The sequence below is a fragment of the Triplophysa dalaica genome, chromosome 14 (genome assembly GCF_015846415.1).
Source record: "Triplophysa dalaica isolate WHDGS20190420 chromosome 14, ASM1584641v1, whole genome shotgun sequence".
Lineage (NCBI taxonomy): Eukaryota > Metazoa > Chordata > Actinopteri > Cypriniformes > Nemacheilidae > Triplophysa > Triplophysa dalaica.
The window spans coordinates 22307880-22331505 of record NC_079555.1 but is presented as its reverse complement, the minus strand read 5'-3'; the positions used below and the strand labels follow the sequence as shown (position 1 = coordinate 22331505).

The following is a 23626-nucleotide window of genomic DNA, read 5'->3' as shown; positions in this document are numbered from 1 at the left end:
CTCTCCAATGGCAATCAATAATATCATAAATTATCATTCTCATTTTTCTTTATTTACAAGCTGTTTAGGGGCAATCGTGGTCTAATGTTCAGAGAGTCAGACTCGTGACCAGAAGACTGTCGGTTTGATCCTCAGGGCTGGCGGGTAACGATTGCGGTGCTCTTGAGCAAGGCACCTAACCCCTACATGCTCCCCGGGCGCTGCAATGATTGCCGCCCACTGCTCCGGGTGTACGTGTGTTCACCACTTGGTGTTTGTGTGCTCACTAATCACTGGATGGGTTAAATGCAGAGGTCACATTTCGGGTATGGGTCACCATTCCTGACAAATCGGTCACTTTCACTTTCACTGTTTTCAAAATAATGCACATGTCTAATTACTATTAACCCTTTTTAAAGTTATTCAGCAGTGTACACAAAAGTACTTGCGGAATATAGATAGACAGATCAATAAACTGTAAATTGTATTCAAATGTGTAAGAATACTGTGTATGTAAGTACCTGATCCCTAGAGATATGTCTGTCATTTAAACTGAGTAGCTCTAATTTTCTCTACTGACTAATAGACTCACATACATTTTTTTTGCTGTTTACAGTCAAACGTACTAACTGTAAATGATTTGTTCAATGTGTGAATACATGTAATTATATCTGCATTGTGTGTGCTGTGCAAACCCACATTTTGCATTTATGCATGCAGATTCTTTTGTCCCTCCACAGCTCTAGACTTCTTCCATTAGTTTTTTTCTGAAGTCTGTACTGTTTTAGACAAGAAACTGATTGATGACTGATGGCATTGGCTAAGGGGCGGGGGCTTGTGCTCATCGATTGATGTGAGGTATCGATTATTTTTTAAATTGATTCCCAGTCCTGCTTTTATTAAGTACAGTAAAATTATTATATCCAGCTCCTCTAAAGAGCATAGAAGGAGCTCCCAAGTTATATTGGCAGATTTTCTTCAGTCATCCATTTAGAAAAGCAAAACTTTTGTTTGTAATGAAATGTCTACAAAAGTGATTTCCGAAATTTAAGCATAGATTTTTCGAATAAGATTTTTAAGACAGTTAGAAACCTTTCAGTGGCGCATTTCCAAAGATTAGACTTGTTTCATTTTGACTGTGCTTTCAAGAAGTATAAACAGTGCCGTCAATTTGGAAGATGTAGAAAAAAAAGATCTGCATAGAACAGTACAGTATGTTATCAATTAAAAAAAAAACAAAGAGTCTTATGGTCATCATTCAGATAATATCAGACAAAATTAGCAATTCACAGAATAAACCAGCCCTGAGTGATTTTACTAGCCTTACAGTGACTATTGATACAGTTTTTAGAACCTAATGTTGTAATACTAATACAGTATATATATATCTTGTTACAGTAGTTGAAGCATGTGAAGAATGCTCCATATCAAGAAATGATACAAAGTGAGAACTAACAGCGGCTGAGAGCTCTCACTGGGTGCATTGTTCTTTTCTCTTAGCGCCCTCTGTTGGCTGGCTATGAGATGGCAGCGTCTCATATTTCCAGCTCTGTCCAACAACACCAGCTCAGCCTGAGGAGCACAGCATCCTGAGGAGTAAAACATCATGATGGGCTTTCCCTCAGACCCTTCACTGATTTTTGAAGGAGCATCTCCATTCACTAACTGGATGCGTCTTTGAGATTCGTGTCCAGATTCTGTTTGGAAAGGCTGACTCTTGTCCAACTTCAGATGACTAACTACTGTGGCTGTCTCATGACGCTGTGGGAAATGCTTTCTGTTTCTCACTGTGGTCACTTGAGACAGGGTGAGGATACCTTCACCTTGTGCCAGCTGCACAGATGCCAGTCCAGAATGACCTCTGTCTCTGACAATGAGGGAAACCTTCCAGCTGCCCTGAGAGCAGACGGCGGGACAGGCAGACTCCACACGCAGGGCAGAACATGCCGGAGGGCTTGTGTCTCGTTCCTGTGAAGGATAAACAGACTGCATTCATGAATACACTTTGATTCAGCTTATCTGTACAAACATGAGACATGATGTAACTGTAAGCAGCTCTGTTCATGAAGTAAGCTAGATCTGGGTCAGAGGAGATTTTTCCAATTCAAGCAATTTGTAAATGAAAAAAAAGATCAGTAAACAATTACAACTGTCATGACTTACACCCTGTCTACACCGGTCGACACGACAGATGACAATAGAACACTGTAAGGAGATTCAAAGTAGGGAAGGAAGGAAGGAAGGAGGCGGGAACCGGCGAACATTTAAATCAAGTTTTAATAAAATAAACAAACAAATCACGGAAGTAAAATGCCATCAGCCAACTCACGATCGACTGCCGGCCACAAGAACATAAATACAAACGTAAAACATGTCCGGGCCCGGTCCTCTCTCGTCAGCATTCCTGTCACTCGTCCTCTTATGCTACCGATTTCCACCGTGAGATATCCGGGACCGGTGTGCGCACAGCTGATTCAAACATTTAGTCACGCCACCAGCCCCGCCTCACGGCTCCCATCACGTCTTCCTAACCACAACCACATTTTCATTTTGTCCACACTGAATCTGGTGGTGCTGCGACACAAACATCAAACCCATTAACTCTTTCCCCGCCATTGAGGAGTAATCTGCTCATTTAAAACGCAATGGTTCCCTGCCAAACACGCTTTATTCCAGCAAACTGTGTTTGTACTGTTTTGCAGCATGGGGTGTTGTTTCGCATATTTGGATACACACACATATTTGAACTGTTTTTAATCATAATTTTATATCTAATCAGCTGTTAATCCAATTGATGCATTTTTGAAGAAACCTACCTACATTTAAAACGTGAATAAAAAATGAAGATAGAAGAATACGATTTATTTTGTTTAAAAAATGAGACTGTTCTTTCATTTGATATATTAATTGTCCATGTATTCATTACAGAAAATGTACTGCCATCACATTTAAGTGAAATTTTTAAAAAATGGTGGCGCTGACTGGCAATTAAAAAAAAAGGCTGGCGGGGAATGAGTTAAGAAAAGGCATTTGTCGCATCGCATCCAGTCACCTGCATCTGGTTTAAACAGGGTGTAAGACACAATTCATCATTTACTTCATGTCATTCAACGTCTGTGTGAGATTCTTTGTTCCACACAACACATATTGTACATTGAAAAACTTTGAACTCATGTTTCCTCAAGGCGTACAATACACTACTGCTTGCTCAGAGTAAAACTTGGTTTTAAATGCCCAAATTTGAACATGATGTTATAGTCATGTTACCTTCACCTCGTGTATGACGGTCAGATACACCACAGCATAGTTTGAGTCTGGTGAATCTTCAGCGTGGACAGTCAGCGTCAGAGTGATGGGTCGTTTTGTTTCAGCGTTGTGAGGAGTATTCAGTTCAATCTCCCTCTTCACAGAGCTTCTCTCAGCAATAAAAAGCTTATTTCTGTTGGTCAGGGACATGCATAACTTGTCATTAGTTTAGTCATTGGCTGACAGGAAATCTTTTTTATGGCCAGAGAGATTATGCTTCTGGATTATCACCTGTGTTGCTCGGTATGGGAGAGGTACCCGTACTCTTCTTCTGCTGAAAGAACGAAGTGACGGTCGGGGCCGTGATTAGATATCTCAAACATCACTGTAGAGCTCTGACCTGGCAGAAGGTGTGGAGCAGAGAGGACCTGAGGACGAGAGCAACTTTTTCATTGAGCCATGTCGCATATTTTATCAGACCATTATTCTGTGAATCTTCTGCATTTCCACCTGTATCTGCACGTGTGTCGGTTGAATCATCTCAGAAGAAACTCTTTCCAGGAGGTTTCCCTTTCCATCCGTTCCACTAAGACGTAAACTGAAAGGCATTATGGGTACTGAGACCATGTGACCCACCAGCTCCTCTTCAGACCAGAGAGAAGATGAAGAGTTCAGCAACACCTTAAGTAAACTCTCGCCACTGGGCCCCAATAGGGTAACATGACTGAATGAGGCGTCCTCATTGGGTGAGAGGCCTGTCACTGCAACCACTAGAAAGACTGTTGTGCCTGTGAAGAAATGTGTGTTATGAGATTCAAGAGTTTTTTCAACGCTAGAGATTCAAGTATGTGTCAATGTTAAAGACATAGGACAGACCTGCTATAGGACTGCCCTCTACTTTCCTCAGTCCAGGATGTGTCTCATTGGCCTCTTTCGCAAAATAGTACAGAAAGTCCAAGCTGCTGTCACCTAGAGAACACAAGTTAAGAGAATCTGAGGCACGCTTGTTAATGGGCAACATATCTGGTTTTGCTTAAACCTACAATCATTAACTTTTTGTAAACAGCTAGTTTCAATCCTTGGGCCTGATTTATAAGATGTTGCGTAGACACCGTCCTAAATTAGATTTTACGATAATTTCTTAAAGTGCGTACGTGTTATTCATAGAACGAACGTACGCACAGCAATCGCCTGTACGCCTCTCTATAATGTGTTAAATCTATACAACGCAAGTGATAGTGAAATTGCGCGCAGCTGAACAGTTTCAGATCTCCACCTTATAATGATGTCTAATTAATATTATTGACATACAAAAGAGCACCTCTCAAAGTCCAAATCCTATACAAGTGGAAAGAATGGCTTATATTGCCTCGGACAAGCAAAAGTGTGTTCGTCTGCTCAGACTCTGACATGGCACTAAGCACTTTTTCACATCAAAGATCATTTTTATAAAAATGAAAGTTCGTACGCACATTCTATAAATGAGGCCCCATGATTCTGATTAGTGATATCTTTACTTTAGCTTCAATTGGCTATTCTGCAAAGATATATAGTATATAACTAAATGCCTCATTTGAGCGCTGCAGGCATGTAGACATGTCCGCCTTTTGGGAACATCAACAACAGTTTAAAAGTAGCCTAATTCCATAGAAAAAAGACTTGCGCTTTTTTCGATATCACATACTGTGACAGTACCTACTGAATTTAAATAAGTATCTACCTATCGACCGTTAAAACAGTACAGTATGAGTGGGAGTCGTATGAATACATTTGGGCATACTGCCTCCTCCATGTTTATGGTCATATGACTCGTATGCTCTTTGAACCCTTGACGAATTGACAACAACATATACGTGAGAATGATAAAAACATAACTTGGTCACGAGACATTCATTTGTTGGCACTTACATCACAAATGGACGTCCTCCTTAAAGTTTTCCACTGTATGTATTTGATTTACTTTTGAAATTTGACCGTTGCTCAGCTCCCGTGGCATCAGTGTCCATCCGATCCACACTCACAAATCTCGTCGGAGGCTGTAGACTATCCAGGTATTTTGCATACTGAGGTTTCGGACATACAATCCATGACTCATACTCATTTTCACCTACAATGGAAGTAGGCTGTTTCGGACCCAGCGTTGCTCACACCTTTTCTGTATGGACGATGAACTCCATATAGCGGCACATAAAAAACAGATACTAATGCAGTATCTAGTTATATAATCTACGTGGATTCTGTGTACCCTTAGCAACCACCCATATCAACAAAAAATTCTGATGCTGTCCACTGCAGTCAATCAGGGACTATTTTTCTAGTGAAAGGAAGACTGATGTGAATTTACTGTAATTCATGAAAGGGACATTGATGCACAGTTTTGCCATTAATATTTGTAACGTGGGGTGATTATTTTAAAAAAGCAATATGGTACTCTGGGCTAGTGCTTTATAGTGAAAAGCTTAGCGCCATGCCTTACAACGTTCTTCAGCTGTGAGTTATTCACAATAACATTACAGGTTGCTTTATGTACTGTCCAAGACTTTTTCTGTGATTTCCCAAATGAAAAGTTGAATTCATAAGTCATTGCTATGATCGTACAGTCATGAAAAGATAGTCTGGATCAGTTTTTTCATGTGCAGTGCTGGCTCAATAAATGATTTACTCGCAAATATCTTGAATATTCAGTATTTAGGCCGAAAGCCGAATAAAACCGAAAAACCGAAAGCCTCTTTAAGACATTGTGAATAGAAAATGCATTCCTTAATGGGTTGACAGTCCTGATCCTGGATTCTTTTTGTTTTTGTGCAAACATGACTAATGTTTTAGTGACAGACACAAGTTAAGTTAGGGAAAGACTGTCTGGTTTGCCAGCATCTTTACCTTGAACGTTGAAGGAAACGGGTCCAATGGCTCTCATCACAAGCTGCCATACACCTGTTTCCAGTGGAGCGAGCAGGCATATTCTGAATAGACCCTGTGATGAAACCAGCTCTGCCAGCGGACCATCAGAACCAGGAAGAAACTGACGAGAACCTTACAGTGAGACAATCAAACCCATGAACATTCCATCACACTACACAGTATAGTTGCGCTGAAAGGCGACGTTTAAGTCGACAGGCTGATACAGTGAAGATAGTATGAATGCGTTTGTACCTGAAGGGCTGATGAGCTCACAGTATGTAATCTGACCAATAATGTGCAGCTTGACATTCTCCACACCTCCGTCCACTCGAAAGGAATTTAATGAATCCGTCTCGCTCTCTACGTGAAGCAGAGTCACCTATTCATGAGAAAACACCTTTCATTTATGATTTTATGAATGAATAAAAACTATATTTCTTTCGTCTGCTGAAGGTCTTGCTGGATCTACTGCACCTTACTGGAGGTGGTAGTGTCTTCTACAATAGCCGACACTTTGTGGATGTCTTTGTTTGTAGTGAAGATGGTCATTCCCCCAGACACAGACGACAGAGAAGAATAGAGAGAGAATCTATCTGGAGATAATGTTTCTCTTCTCTTTCTCTTTCTAAGCAATCTTCCCCTCGATGTGAGACTTGGATCCTCGGTGAGCAGAAAGTTCACCTAGTTCACAGATAACCATGCATAAAATCAAAGGAAGGAGAAATGATCTAAGTAAGAAATCTCTTGTGAAACGGAACGGTTCTGTGGATTTTAAAGGTTCTTTCTGGAATCACACAGCCAACAGTGGTTCTTCTATGGTACCTTTATCAGTAAGAGGGTAAACCTTGTTTTTTATAGACACGTCAGCGACTAAATGTAAATTCAAATACTCCTCACACAGCACTAGATCAGCGAGCACAGTTTTTACTAAAACATGTCTGTATGGATATAAAGGAATTATGCGTTACCTTTATCTGCTTCTCCAGTATGAGAGCCTGAACTGCACTCTGGAGGTGATGATCTTTAGGAGAAGCGTCTGTGAATACGAAAATCTCTGACAGCGGAGGGCTATGGGTAAGAGCCAGCTGACAAACACACACGCCCACTTAGAATGCATGTAACTGTCCCATATAGATTTAAACCCTAAACATTGTGTAAGGCCACTTCCTCACGTTTACCCCGCCACACCATTGTTATCCCTGATAGTCACCTGAAGAGCAGAGAGACACATCTCTGGTTCATCTCCACCACCGAGAGCCAGTAAATTCCCCATAAACAGCATGAACTCGTCAGGGCTATCTGTCTCCTTCACTGGTCCAAAATCTAAAAGACAACATTCATTGAACTATTTTTGTTGTATTTATTTAGAAGTCTCAACAATGTTTATAAAAGAGGGATGTTTATTTCAGTTAAATGTACAGTAAGGTGGTCACCGGGGTCATGGAAAGGCACCATAATGAAGGTTCCGGGCAGAATGGTTCTGCGGCTTCTTTCACGGGCTTGTATGATGGAGAACGCACGGAGACGGGCGGCTGTGATCTCTTCAAACATACTGCCGGTGGTGTCCATGACGAAGACCAGTGCCGGAGGCTGCTGGACGCTGAAGAGACTACAGATCCAACACAATACATCACACATACTGGGCATCAGTCAACGAACCTACACAATATATTGAAGCCTAGTACCGATTTAGTTTTTAGTAATAAATCTTCGGGATTTCACTGTATAAGCACAGTTGAGGCTAGAAGAGTTGTCTGCGTATTTGTACAACATTTGACTTAAGGTTATATATCACTTCTGGCCACTACTGTATCCTTGCAAAAGTTGAGAAACATTTTTCTGCATTTATTTGCAGATATATAAATGTATTTTACTCTTGTGATGTAGCAGCAATACACCAACATGCTGCTGGTTAATCTTAACGACTGTTCAAATCCATTTCGTTTTTAATTACACAATGGTTTTTATTGACAATGTCCCTCTCCCTTCAATTTCTAAATCTGTCATGACTTGCAGTAGTAAATTCTGATCCATGACTGTTAGTTGTGCTAAAATAAATTGGCAATTTTAGAAAACAAAAGTCTTCAAAGGAATCTGACCACATTCATTCATATCATGTGTTAAGGATCAACATGTGTTCCTCTCCTCTCCTCTCTTTCAAAGTAAAACTCAAATTCCTCCTTTTCACATGGCTGTAAGCTGTTGCTTTAGAGCGAAATGACATTGACCTCTGACCTGAGGAAGCTTTTGGGTCCCACCTCCTCTCGGAGGTCTTGCAGCACTCTGAGGGTTGCCGTGGCAGCCAGACGAGCCGCCTCTTTATGGAGGTAGTGATGAGGGGAGAACAGAGGTGACCTGCTGTCCTTGTTGATTCCTCCTTCAGCACCGTGGTGACGACTGCTGTCCAGAATCCCACCGTGGCTACACTTGCCTTTATTAATCAACAACTCTTTTACTTTCCTGGTATATTCCCTGTGGTCATAAGCTCATTTGACATGTACTCATTCAACAGACATGTACATACATGGGGTTAACATTACAAACAAGCCATAAATCACCCCAAGATCAAGACATTAAAAAACATTCAAACCATTTATACATTAAACATATAAAATGTATACATTGAGAATTATATTTTATTATTAGATTACAAATGTCTTCTTCACCTTTCATTGTAAAGAGAATAAGGTGAGAATGCATTTAATGCTGAATTCACGAGTTCACCTACACATATAACAGTGATGTTGATAGGGATAATGATAGAGCTTGGTTATGAAGGTTATGCGTATTTGGCGTGCTGTCCGGGAAGCGGGCTCAGAGCTCGCCAGATCTATCCGAGCCCGAAACACTCTACCTTGGTACGAGTGAGTGCGCCGAGCTCGGAACCGGTCTGAGCCCAGAGCACACCCCCCGGGGTTCCTGCGGGATATTTAGCTTTGGAGAGGAGTAGGGGTGGAGGAGGGATGCTTAATCTTAGGAGATCGAGCAGGTAAGATGGTTTCCCTATTTATTAGCGAGCTTGCTAGGGCTAAATGTGTACAGCTGTGATTGCTGATTATATGCTCCGGCTCCTCCCGAACTTTGTTAATTAAACATCATTTCACGAGTTCACCTACACATATAACAGTGATGTTGATAGGGATAATGATAGAGCTTGGTTATGAAGGTTATGCGTATTTGGCGTGCTGTCCGGGAAGCGGGCTCAGAGCTCGCCAGATCTATCCGAGCCCGAAACACTCTACCTTGGTACGAGTGAGTGCGCAGAGCTCGGAACCGGTCTGAGCCCAGAGCACACCCCCAAAAAGCGAGAAAGTGGGACAGCCGCCGGAGTACGCATACCCCCCAAAGCGATGCTGAGCGCTGCGGAGGCGTGGCCTGCGTTCGGGTAGAGACGAGAGGATGAGGGCTCCTTAGGAGATGTGGTTCGTTATGAGACAAGAAGGGGTAGGGGTTCCTCCGAGGATGGTTGAGACTGAGAAGGTGAAAGGTGTCTGCTGCAGTGATGAGAAGTTTGAATCCACGAGTGGCTGGTAGTAGTGCGTAGGGAGAGTTCCTAATATGGATTTTTCGGGAACCGTCCAAAATGAACATGGCTTCGTGTGTGTCCCTGTTGTTGAGACTTATACTGGAAAGAGGCGACTGAAGGAGGGAGCCGGCTGTAGTGGAGCGCCTGATGGAGGCTCCTGCTGGGGTGATCATGCTGTAATGCTTGCTTCCGTGGAAAGTCGTAGGTGGCAGGAAGCGAAGCACTGGCCTCTGCGGAGGCGATCGCTGCGGCAACGCTGGCTTCGCCGCCTTAGATGGAAGCGCTGGCCTCTGCGGAGGCGATCGCTGCGGCGACGCTGGCTTCTGCGCATTAGATGGAAGCGCTGGCCTCTGCGGAGGCGATCGCTGCGGCGACGCTGGCTTCTGCGCATTAGATGGAAGCGCTGGCCTCTGTGGAGGCGATCGCTGCGGCGACGCTGGCTTCTGCGCATTAGATGGAAGCGCTGGCCTCTGTGGAGGCGATCGCTGCGGCGACGCTGGCTTCTGTGCATTAGATGGAAGAGCTGGCCTCTGTGGAGGCGATCGCTGCGGCGACGCTGGCTTCTGCGCATTAGATGGAAGCGCTGGCCTCTGTGGAGGCGATCGCTGCGGCGACGCTGGCTTCTGCGCATTAGATGGAAGCGCTGGCCTCTGTGGAGGCGATCGCTGCGGCGACGCTGGCTTCTGCGCATTAGATGGAAGCGCTGGCCTCTGTGGAGGCGATCGCTGCGGCGACGCTGGCTTCTGCGCATTAGATGGAAGCGCTGGCCTCTGTGGAGGCGATCGCTGCGGCGACGCTGGCTTCTGCGCATTAGATGGAAGCGCTGGCCTCTGTGGAGGTGATCGCTGCGGCGACGCTGGCTTCTGCGCATTAGATGGAAGCGCTGGCCTCTGTGGAGGCGGTCACTGCGGTGATGCTGGCTTCTGCGCCCTAGGTGGGAGCACGGGCCTTTGCGGAGGCGATCGCTGCTGCGATGCTGGCTTCGGCGCTTGTGGTAGGTGCATGGGCGTCTGAGGAGCCAATCCCTTCTGCAACGCTGGTTTCTGCACCTTACATGGAACCATGGACGTCTATGGAGCCGATCCCTGCTGCAACGCTGGCTTTGGCGCTTGTGACAGAAGTGCTGCGGATGATTCCTAGTTGCAGCACTTGGTTCCATGCCTGAAGTGGAAATGCTGGCCTTGGCTGAGGCTGTTGTGACGCTGACTTCTTTGCTTGGAATGGGAGTGCTGGTCTCTGCCAGGGTAGTCGCTGCTGCGATGTTGGCTCCTGCTGTTAAATCTACTGCTGCAGAGCCTGAGACTTGGGCACTGGCCCCTGAGCCGGTTGAAGCAGTGGTGAGATCTCCTGTTAGAGAGATTTAGGCTGGCATGGAGAATGTTCGCGTATGGATTCTCTAGATGATTTTGGAAATGAGCGTTCGATGGGCTTCCCTGATGATAGAGCGATCTGACCTGATGTAGCTCTTGAAAGCTTCCGATGTCCAGCGCCCTAGTGCTTGGATTTGAGACTGCGAGAGGCCTTTTTGGGCTGCTGTGGTTGCTGCGCCTATGCGGAAGGAGTGGCCCGAAAGGTGGTTTGCGGGGATACCGGATAGGAGCAGGACAGCTTTTAGGTGCTTTTGGAACCAGAAGCGTGTAGCTGGGCGGTTAGACTCGTTGACGAATAGAGGATCCGTTGTGGTTTTGGTCTGGGATTTCCTGAAGTGGAGGTAGGCTAAGAGGGTCTGGTAAGGTTGAATTGGTGAGTGGAGATTGAATATATAGATGAAATGTCCTCTCCTGGTTTGGTCCGTCTTGCTCTGTTTAATGGAGAATGATATCCTCTCTGAATCGACTACTGACAGGTCGGATACCGTTGGATGGTTTAGGGGGTTGAAAGTGGATGTTGTGGAAATTTCTGAACATCTTAGAAATCCGAAGAATGCTAGGATAAACATGGTGTCGAGTGTGCGATCGACGTGTTTGGAGTGGTATCCTTTACGGAGGGTGGAAATGCATCTGGTCAGTATATCCAGGGTTATGGGTTGCCTTGCATCCTGGCGAGCAGGCTGGGTACGTTGAATGCCTTTGATAAGCATAGATGTTTGGGAGCTGGCTATGGGTGCAGATGGTGAATTGAATACGAGTTTGTGGAAGAACTGGACTCCACTCATGTAGCCTTTAATTGAGCTGGCCTGGAGGTTTTTGAAGAGTTTAGGAAGGAGATGAAGGAGGCGATGGTGAGGACAGAAAATCAGGAAAGGGAATGTTGAACGCCAGGTGAAAAGACTTGAAGCTTTTCCATGCAGTGAGATAAGATTGGAGGGTCCTGAGGGAGACGGCTTGGATGATGGAGTTTAGAGAAGCATCGAGGAGAGTTTTTAGGGGGTGGTTAACCGGAATATCAGCTCTGAATAGTGAGGTACCGGTGTTGGCAAAGGGTCTGCTTCGGGTGCCAGCCGCCTGAACTTCTGCCAAGATCTGATGTTGTCTGGGACTGGGGGCGGTTCCAACGCTGGTGCGTTGATTGGCACTGGCATTGCTGTCGCCGTGGCCAATGTGAAGCTTGATCTCCTCTGTGGGAGAGAGAAAAGGGAGGGGATTGCAGCCGCCTGAGCGGCTAGCGGAGCAATGCTCGCGCTAGCGGCGGCTTCTAAGGGGGCTGTGATATGGCTGAGGACCGGCACCTGCATCGCTAGCTGAGGCAGCCTCGCGCTAGTGGTCGATGGAGGAGCCGTGGGTCAAGAGCCAGGGGCAGGGAATGGGTGGGAAAGCACCGGAGCTCTGGGTGCTTGTGAGCTTATGTCTCCTGGGTAACTAGCATTGCCGGCTGCTGGCGGGGCATTATTGGGAGACTTGTGCTGGAATGCGGAGTGAAGGACGTCCCGCCTAGGGGTTCCATAGCATCCGGGGAAACTTGTTTGCTTCTGACCAGGGACTCCCCTAGAGCCCATATGGCTGGCAGGCATGTGATGATGTTGAGTTACGCATGGCGAGGTTTGTGAACGTATAATGCCTCTGAAACCTCTGCTTGCAGATGGAGTTAATCCGGAGTGTGCAAGATGCTTAGCTGTGGAGGGTGAGCGTTTTACGGACACCCCAATAAATTTGCTGTTTTAACTTCAAATTGCTGTGCACACTGTATGGGTTGAACACAATTAATTATTTCGGAGTCAACATAGCAGCTGGGGTTTTATTCCAAGATGCGGTTGTGTTCATGTAGAGAGACGAGGGAGATCTTACGGTGAAGCAACTAGTAAATATGCTTAGGCGTGCTGCTGTCTGTCTAACTTAAAGTAACAGCGGCAAGCATTGACCTTGTTCGAGCATCTACGATTTAAAACGTGATAACTGTATGGACGCATAAACAGACTGCTGGTGTACAGTTAACGAGGTTTAGTACACATTACGAAGCCTTGTTGTCTGCCCAACAGATACAGAAAATAAGTCATTAAGAACATATTTATTTTGTATTTGGCTGTATTGCTTTAAAACAAAGCTCTATACAACCACTGAGAGAGTATGAAGCGGAACTAAAGTGCATGGCTAGTGCGATATTACGCGGTGACGTCACTGATGTGCAATTTAGCACTTGACGTCATCTGGCGACATTTAGCTATTTTTCGGGCAGGCTTAGTTACTATCAAATGAAAGGAATTGGCAACACTGGTTCACTGGACAGCACGGGCACAGAGTTCATACATAAAACATTGTCCCTGTAAAATAAACAACCAAGTGAGTGTGCTCGTGCCGACCAGCGATATACCATTCTCGAGCGCAGCAGAGGCAACGGCATAACGGTGGATAAAACTAAATATATTTTCGAGTAAAAAGATTGTACTCACCCAGCTTCTTGCGTTTCGGCTGTTCAAACCCAAGTAAACTCAGTTTATAAATACATTGCGATTTATCACAATTTAATTTGGGGTTAATCCGAGTGACTGCATGGAACAAGAATTAATTATTTCCCCAAAGATGATTGTTTCTCTTCGCAGAAAAAAAAAAAAAAAAATGTACGCCCGTTGAAACGACATCGTATTGGCGTATCCTATTGATCGGTTCAAAATGCGGCGACCATGCGAGCCTTAATAGCAAATGCTTAGTGGTAGCCAACAGCCTGCGTCTGAAACACTGCCGTCCCTTTAGCAGTGAGCTCTCGCTAGCAGCACTGGCGTTACAACGAGCCGGCGTTTATCATCGAGCTGGCGTTGTGTTGCGAGCTAGCATGCCGGCAGCACTTGCATAAGGGAACGAAAGAGGTGACGAGCGCTACTTATTCCAGCGGGAATACGTTATCACGTCCCGAAGCTGCGGGGAAGAAGTATTTGAAATGTTGCTTTACGGATCGGGCCTGTCGCGTGGCTGGTCGGCGTTTAAAGATCCGTAAGGTCCCTTGAATACATGACGTCCTTCCTGTCGTGATGAACCCATTAAGAGTTTGGTTTTCATTGTAAATGTTTGTCGAAAAGCGGAAATAAATGTATAATGTAAACAAGCTGCTGTTTTGCGTGTGCGTCGATGGGCATTGCAGTTGCGAGACGTTCGAGACATGATTATTAGCCTACTCATAGAGAATCCTCGGACATGGCTTCGAAAGAAGCGTATCGATGCTTAATCTTAGGAGATCGAGCAGGTAAGATGGTTTCCCTATTTATTAGCGAGCTTGCTAGGGCTAAATGTGTACAGCTGTGATTGCTGATTATATGCTCCGGCTCCTCCCGAACTTTGTTAATTAAACATCATTTGTTGCAGTATGGCAATTTATTAATGGTCCTAAACAATAAATAGGCCCTATATTTCACAAGGTTCACATTAGATAGTACATGTTTAATAATGAATTTAATGTCCCGTTAAAAACATTTGTGAGGTTTGTTACCGCTTGCTTTCAGCATTTATTAAACTGGAAGTGTTTCATGAGAACAGAATTTGATGTGCTATATGTACCTGCTGGTTTATCTGGGAAGCCGCTGAAATAACCAGTGGTCAGCAGTGGCTCGGTCTCGCCCCGGATCATCTCTTCCAGAAGATTATTATAACAAGTAAACCTGTAGCATGCTGCACAGGTAGGAATGTCCTCTGAAAACAACAAACGGGAGAGCCTCATGAGCTACCCAAAGAAAAAGAAAGAAATGAAGTGTTTTGTTTGTGATGTGCTGCTTGAGAGACTCACCTGAGGCCACAGGTACTGCAGACTCTTCAGGATGAAGTAGGTGGAGGTAAATGTCCTGCTTGCCCATCTCCACCCAGTTACTATGACTGTAGAAGTCCTGCACACACACATTTGGCACTAAATGTCTTTTAGTGTGGTGGCTAAAGTTACAATATTAAGAAATACATTGATACTACAAAAGTGCTTCTTACTTTTATGTAAACTTGTACATTATGTTAACTGTGTATTCTGTTGTGAAAGAATGGGATTAATCCTCACAAGCTACAGCATCATTTTACAGGTTTTTCTGTAGCTCTTTTGGATTGCTGTGCAATATCGGTAATTAGTTTTTGATGAAATTGTATATTATGTGTTTTATTTCAAATAGGCAGTATATTTTATGAATTAAATGTGGTTGTGAACAACAGTTCAGCTTTAGGAACAGGGATTAACATATGGTGCAAATGCATGTTTTTTTCTGTGTCTTTGGTGTGTTGTAAATGCATGTTAATAATGAAAGTGTCGGAACAAAAGATGCATTCCATCTAAAAGCGAATGCTCACCAAATAAACGTCAAAAAGTACATGTTGTACCTGTAGTGAGTGGAAGAGCTGGCCCAGGCTGCGTCTGGCTCCCTGGTACTCTTTAGATTTAGTCAGCAGTAGCGTCTGGCTCCAGAAGTCCCGCAGCATCTCTGTGGCTCCGTCCACCCGCTCTGAGTCAAAGTGATAGATGGGATCAGAGCGCGTGGAGCTCAGAAAGTCCATGGCAGCGTTGGCACTTGCTACCTCACCCACAGCGTGCCAAAATCCCCGACCAAGCCCGGTATGCTACGACACAACCGGTGAATGAGAAAACATCTGATCATATTACTTACTGTTCATCGATGAAAGGAGCAACTTGAGTTGTACTTCAGCGCTTGTTATAATAGATTGCAAATGAAGCTGGCTGACCAGCAGAGTCATGCATGTTAGGTTGCGTTTATCTAAAGCCGCCAACAGAAGAGTATTGATTATAGACTGTCTTGACTTTTCTGACTATACGTCAAAACACACAACTCAAGTTGCAATGTGCGACCATGATACTCACCAGCTCTTCTTTATCTCCGCCTTGTGCTTGTTCCATGATGGTGCTTAAGGTTTCCATGGTGATGTTAAGTATAGCCTGCTCGGTCATGTACTGATGTGTGGATGAGTCCAAGGATAACGTCAGTACACGAGACCAGAAGTTGGGCAGAAAGGCTTGACATATTGGCACAAAGAGCAGGCCACACAGTAGGGTCGTGACCCTGATGCTGACACTTTTACACATCACTGATTCAAACCGTAGGATTGCTCCGAGAGAAATACATCATACCTGCAGATGTATGAGACGTGCTGTACAGGATGTGATGAGCTGTCTTGTCTTACACATCAGTGGTACCACAGCTATGGCCGCTGCCAACAATCACACACTTTCATTTAAGCTGCGAATAATCGGTGGCATCAAATAATAATAAAAACCATCAATAAAATCATGTTATGTTCAGTCTAATTTCCAGAAATAAACTTTATATAGAACATTCAGAATTGTTTTGCATAAACATAGCGATGAAGATCTAATTCAGACATGATTGGTCAAAACAAGAGCAACAAAAATATAGAGTTTATTTTGCAAAGACATTTTCATTTTTTAAATTCTGGATTCCAGTTAATATCCATCAAACTGCAGTTGGGTTGTTTTGATGAAGTAATAATAACTCAAGAAACTCTTGTTAACTAAACACAATAAAAACATGAGTTTTGCAAATGAACTCTTCACTTGTTTAGATAAAGCAATTCAATTCAGCTTCAGTACTAAAATCACTTCAAACACCAAAACAAAACTACGCGTATTATAGTTTGTTATTACATGACAGATTTGGGTGTGACTTTATTCACCTGTTTCATGTTTACAACCACTGATTAAAGTTTCCGTCAATTTCTCATTTCCATGTCATTTCTATCACTTCACAGCACTTTTACACATTTTAATTTAGCATATACGGAAATAGAGATTATAGTTCTCTTACCTTTGAATGATTTCCTTTTCTGCTTTCAGTTGATCTTTTCTCAGCATGTGTGTTTTTTCTCTGATTGGCAGTCAGCACTGAGCGTCTGTTGTCGTTTAAAACCACAGACAGAGAGATGTTGTGTCTCTTCACCACATTCCGTGCAGCCGTTCAAATAACACAGGTTTAAAAAACACGTCTTCAGACTTGTGTGGTGATTGTGTATATTTCTGGAGATGCACCTCTAGCTCTGAAGGAAAAACATGTTTGCTACCTTCTAAAGTGAGACTGAAGATACATCTCCAGAGTGTATCATGAATCCACTGTTGCATGTGTTTCTCTTCTCCTCTACACCCCCTTTCTCTTCTTTCTCTCGGCATTTGTCCCATTTCAGCACACTGCATTGACTCTACACAATAGACTTGAATATATTAAGGTTGACTGTGTCCCCATTCCCTGCTCCTCGCTTCTGTCTTTTGCTCGATTGCTCACTTCCCCAGTGCTTCTATTGTGACATCACTGTTCAAAGACTTCAGACAAACCCAACCAACTCTTTCATTAGACTTCAAATTCACTTTTTAGAGGTGATGAAGAAATACAATTCTATCTGTTTCCATTGTTTCCTGTGTTTGGAGAGTCAATGGTTGGTTTGAAAATTGGATGCTAACAGTAAATACTGCTCTGTTCAATACACCACCTTTTCTATACAGAGATAAATCTGGCACACAGCTCCTAGTCACAGTAACTCATCCTGTTGTATGTTACATTCTGTTATCACCCCATATATCTATAATCAACCTTCTACAAAACTGGGTGTTGGGTGGAAAATAACTATTACAATCAATGCTTATTTTACTTTTGTCAAAGGTTGCACTGACAATCTATATATACTGTTTACCATGCTGTTACAGAATCAACATACAGATGAATATGTTTGAATAGTGTATAGATGGATGTGTTGAAGCAGAAAGATCAGAATGACAATAGCATGGACTGATGATCTGACCAAATCAATGTCAAAATAAATAATTAAACTGGTCAATCCTATAATGACACAAAATTAGACTGACTGTTGAATCATCTTACCGAACCATTCAATGTCATGATTCCACCGTCATGTTTATTCTTGGTCTTGCGGTGGAGTCATGGCATTGCCTTGGGTTTTATGTGAGAAAGACATGGCTTTGTTTATATTTTGGCTTGCCATGCTCTTACTCGTGACTCGTCAGTGTTTCCTGCCCATTTGTCTCGTTAGCCTTCCCTTAGTGTTTAACACCCATCACCTTAATTATCCTGTGTTTGTTCCCCTTTAAAACATCCTTGTGTTCATTGTCCTGTGCTCGTTCATTGTATGCTGTACGTCACACCTTGTATAGTGTAAGTTGTATCGTGTATATTGAGTTATTGTATGCTTTGCCTAGCCAAGATTCTGTTAAACCGTCGTGTCTTGTAAGTGTAGTTTAGTGTTGTACAAGTGTTTGTTTTTCTTAGTCTAGTGAGTCTGTGTCTTTGTTTTAGTTTATTATTTATCCTGTCTTGTTTTCCCCCTCGTGGGTTTTGTTTGCCTTTTTTTTAGTCTGTTTAATAAATATCTGTTTAACCCAGTACCATCGCCTCTTCTGCCTGCAACTGGGTTCTCCTTCCCCTGTTTCATGACATTCAAACCCTTCAAGCAAAATGCATGAATGTAGAACAGACATATAAACACAACTCATGAGTCGTGACCTCTTACCTGGAAAATATCATGAAATATCAGATCTGGGTCTGACATCCTAAGTCAAGGCCTCCAGTCCAGAGGCAGATAAAGAACTGAAGGCATGAGCGCATATTTTGTTGTCAAAATACATGCACTTTACATTACAAACAGATTTTTGTTAGACAAAATAACAAAATTCTGTTTTAATTGCAGAAATCGGTCATACACTAAAAAAAATAGAGCCGAATTCTTCAAAGAAGTGATACTTCGTTTAGCCAACTTAAATTTGTTTCTTTATGTAATGCTGATTGTCGTATTTTTCTAATGAAGTTGTTATTGTCACACCAATTACTGTTGTTTTTATGTATTTATGTTGTGTGGATGAAACATGTTAAATTGGCAAAATGACTAATAAACAAGTACTCATTAAGTAGCGTTAAATATAAAAATAAACAAATTTATTTGTCTTTTACAACAATTGTAAATATTTTCTGCCTCAAACAGACCCAAAATTTGGTCAAATAACTCTTTAAACAGTTTGTGGTGAGTGCATTTAAAGTGTCGAGTACAATAAATGAGGAGACAAGAGAAGAAGATGCGTCGAGTCAAGCCTGGCTCAGACTATAGGATTCTCGGCCAGATTTTACCCCGATTTCCCCTCCCGAGAATCTTTGAAAAAATCGGGCCTAGAAACGCGATCGGGCCCGAGAATCGGCCCAGATTATCATGTAATGTGAGGCGTTCACATATCGAATCTTAGAACTCCCGATCTGCTCTGAGAGAAATCTTAGCCGCCCCGATCATATCAAACATGTTTGATATTTAGGATTTTAAATCGGGCTGATGACGTTGATACTTTCGCTACAGCCAATGAGAGACAGATATGAAAGTTGACGGAGATGACTGACAGGCCTTTAAAAATATCAACCGTAAAAGCTCCTGCAAAGGTACGTTGTACAGCGGAGATGGAGGAACAACGTGTGGCAACAACAGGATTGTCTTTATAATTTATCCTCAAAAACATACCACAACCGCATAGATAAGGAAAAGAGCTGCAGGGAGATGTCTCGTCGGTTTTAAATGTACCGGGTAAATTAACTGCTAACGCGCAGCTTTTGTTTCGTTCAACAGATTGTTATTTGTCTATAGGCACACATACATGCGTTTGTGTTTTTTTTTTGCTTTATCTTATAATCACGTTGGCATTCATCTTTATTCTCGGCAGTAACAATTGTTTTCTTCCGTTATTTATGAACATTAAACTTAAGCTGCTCGCCCAAAGCACAGTCATAACTTCAGCCCTAGTAAAAAATCATATAGCACCATCTGCTCAAAATACAATACCGCGGCTTTGGACTGACAGACAGAGAATCATTCAGAGTGACAAAGACTCAGAATTACAGGATTGAATGTTACACACCTTGCTACAGTTTTGCTACAATAAAGTATAAATCTTTTGCTACTAATTGCTACAGAAACATTTGCTTTTCACCGCGGATACGCCGTAGTATCCCTACAGTTAAACGGTACAGTTACACACTCTAGACCTTTTGCATAGCCGCTGCATTTCCTTAATCTATTGTTGAAATACACTTTTTTCATAATAGGACAAATAGATCACGTGAAATTAACTGCGATGTCGCTTTGTTTACTTCTGTTTCCCGGTGAGATGACGTAAGAGGCGTCCGTTGGTATGATAATCTTAATATTATCCTGTATTTGGGTGTCTTAAAATGTCTTTTGATGTGCAATTATGATATAAAAAAATCCAATCAATTAATTTTTGTTTTTGCACTTGCTACATTTAGTCTTATTTATAAACACAACTTTACCCCCGACGTTTTCTTCTCTGGACATTTCACATTCATAAATGCAAGTTTACAAAGGGCAAACCTATTTTTGTAGTGCTTGAAAAAGAGATTCAAATATAGATGTAATGCCAGGTTTAAGATTTTACATAAGAGAATCTGATAAGATTCTCCTTATGTGTGAGCTGCAACCAGAATTTCAAATCTGTCAGGATTTTAAAACTCCTGTAGTCTTAGCCAGGTTTAGGATTTTACATAAGAGAATCTGATAAGATTCTCCTTATGTGTGAGCTGCAACCAGATTTAAAATCTGTCAGGATTTTAAAACTCCTGTAGTCTGAGCCAGGCTTTAGTATCCACTTTAATATCTCTCACTCCAAACAGCAAGTGAGATCAAAAACAACCACACTCATCTACAACCGGAACACAACAACTAACCCCCCCTTCCCTTAAAGGTACAGTACCCTGGTGAATGTCTCTTAATACGTATAATTCTTGTGGTTCCCCACAATAGCACATTTAGCTGTTATGTCATGGACTTACACCTCAACATAGAACACACAAATCTCAACCATGGTAACAATAAAAAAACATCATTAATTAAAAGAACTCTAAACTCATCAGATAACAAACAGTAACAACCATATTAAAGAATACACTAAGCCAGCAAGAACTAAAACACTAATCTTTAAAAGAAAAACAAATAAGAAACACAGAATTGAACATGCTGCGATGCATCTTGGGAACTTTCATACTCTTGCAATATTGCTTGTTCAGAATACACTGTTTTGTAAGTGGGGCAAACTTTCCGATGCATTTTGGCCAAAAACTTGAGAAACTAAGTCCAATCAACAAAATAATCTTTGTTAGAAACATGTTTAGGCTCATTTTGTTCAGTATATTATCTGTGTGGAAAAACATCTTATGGCTGTAGAAAGTATGAAAATAAAAATGTATGAAGATGTGAGAATGGATTATTATTAAAAAACCCAAGAGGGAAATAAATGTAAATGCTTAATAACACACGGAGGTGAGTTCACGTGAATTGTTACAATAGACTGAAGTGTGTGTTCCCGCCTCCACAATGTAACTCTTATAAAGAGTTCACTTCAGTATATGAGCACTGCCTCTTTATCATCAAACTGTTTTCAGGTCCTTAGAAACTGAATTTGTGAAGTCACAGTGAAACAAAACGAACATGGCTGGCTTATTTCTGCTCACATGTAAGTATTACTGAAACTACTACATTACAATAAACATAAATAAGTAATTTGTAATGGATTTGTTAAGTGTGGTGTTTAATACTGATGAATATATGAATACTTTCAGTTGTCTTAGTTAAGCTGCTCCTTCAGACTCAAGGTAAACTATGTTCAAATGCTACATTCAAATATTGTGCTATTTGTACAATTATGTTTTTCTACAAACTGTAAAGGAGGTCAACCGCTGCTTTTGAATGAATGTTTTTTCTTTCGACAGGTCAAAACATCCAACGTGCAAAGATTTACAGTTTAAACAAAGAGGTAGCAGAAGGTGGCAGCATACAGGTTACATGCAGCACATTTGGCTATACAAAGAGTTTTTTTATATATCTGTGTCACAATGGTAAAGCTATAGAGATGAAAAAACAACCAAATCAAGGAGACGTCACCTTTAGAATCAACAATATAGAAAAGAATAACTCAGGCAATTACAGTTGTGTTTTCTCAGAAGAGCATTTGAAAACGACTCAAGTGACGGGATATGGTGCGAATAACGTCTTCATTAATGTCACAGGTGAGATCTGATGGAAACATACTATATGAAGTTTGTTGTCGTACAAAGTAATTTATGACACAACCTGTTAACTGTTGGAGCCCTTTTTGAGCTTACACATGAAAACGCATGTTGGAACTAAAATGGCTGTAACTCATGAATTCTTTGGAATAAAGAATTACGGTTGGTCTCGTTTGAAAAAAAGAAAAGAAGCTGATTATTGTTAAAAAAAATCACACACTCAAAAAAAATTAAAGGTATGTTTCTAGGTTTATTAAAATAATAAATGAAAAAATATATATACGGGTCGCAAAAGGATAACAAAAGATCTGAGCAAACAATCTGAGAATCAATTACTCTCCCTACATAAATTATTTAAAAAAACACCAAAGAAATTTGTATTTTAGTCTTAGACCTTTCCAATAGTATATAGTTTTTATGATTCAATTAGAAATTACACGCACAATATTGATGCAAACTTAGGTGTCCCGTGTACGGATCGGGTGACAGTTAACAGGCTACTACTGTGTCCGCTACAACATGCCATCGTTTTTATTCTCATTGCAAATGTTTTGAATAGACTTTTTTTGCATTATTGAGTTAAAAAAAAATATTTTCCCAGAATCTTTGATTCCTGCTGAGATACGTCTGCTTAAGTCTGAAGTGTCTGAGGGAAGTAATGCCGAGTTTAACTGTTCAACATCAAACCCTACAAATATGATTCAGCCCAGGAAGATGATCTTGGCCTTTCTCTTAAAAAATGGAAGAATTATTCAAGTGAATACTCAAAACACAACGGAGACAATGACAACATTCACTCTCAGAAAAGTCCAGATAGAAGATGCTGGAGCATACAGCTGTGTTGTGATGTTGAACATACTACCTCATCTTGACAAGAGACTCTGTGGAAAAAATGAAGTCAACCTTCAGATAACAGGTAACAACAAATAACACTGTTGAGTATTTTCATTTTACTGTATCAGGAGTTAAGCTTGATTTCAAAGTTACATTGAGATGTATTTTTTTCAGATTATGAGTAAAACCTGACTTTATTGGGTTTTAATAGTTATTATTGATTTAATTAATAATATTTATTATATAATTTGGGAAAATGAACGTCACACAAAATATTGTGTGTTTTTCTTTGACAGCGGCATCTGTATCATACAGTGAAGAAGTCAGATTGACCATCATATGTTTTATCATGTTGTTGGTCATCAGTCTGTTACTGGGAATGAGGCTAAGAACACAGAAGCGAGGTACAGAAGCTCTCAACACTTTTTTCCGCAAACTACAGACGGTATTTTGACTTCTGTTTACAAGTATGTCCTCTTTAATAGGTCTCATTGGATGGCTCAGTAAAAGGTCTGAGATATATTTATATTTCATAAATAAAAATCTGGGATGTTTTGGACAGAACTGATGTGTTTGTAATGAACAGATGTTTGGTCAAAGAGGAGCATCGAAGAGAAACTGAAGTAGTCTATGAAGGTATTTGTTATATGAATATATGTACTTTCAATATTGTGTGAATACTGTTTTAATAACTGTATTTA

At 41.7% G+C, this 23626-nt stretch overlaps 1 protein-coding gene across 3 annotated transcripts; it reads right to left on the bottom strand.

The window, feature by feature from the left end:
• Window positions 1-728: 728 nt before the first annotated feature.
• vwa7 (von Willebrand factor A domain containing 7) lies at window positions 729-17128 on the bottom strand. Of its 3 annotated transcripts, none has more exons than XM_056765872.1 (17): window positions 16833-17128; window positions 15872-16247; window positions 15376-15612; window positions 14804-14900; window positions 14578-14709; window positions 8362-8557; window positions 7560-7735; window positions 7337-7449; window positions 7095-7211; window positions 6601-6807; window positions 6379-6505; window positions 6106-6258; window positions 4102-4194; window positions 3736-4013; window positions 3517-3653; window positions 3247-3418; window positions 729-1947 (listed from the first exon to the last, which is right to left on the bottom strand). In XM_056765872.1, the coding sequence occupies exons 2-17, from the start codon at window positions 16091-16093 to the stop codon at window positions 1372-1374; spliced, it is 3033 nt and encodes a 1010-aa protein (XP_056621850.1). In that variant the 5' UTR covers window positions 16094-16247; window positions 16833-17128; the 3' UTR covers window positions 729-1371. The 3 variants fall into 3 exon arrangements, with proteins under 3 accessions (XP_056621850.1, XP_056621852.1, XP_056621851.1); XM_056765874.1 differs by having other exon boundaries at window positions 3253-3418; XM_056765873.1 differs by having other exon boundaries at window positions 15872-16218.
• Between the last annotated feature and the right edge of the window lie 6498 nt (window positions 17129-23626).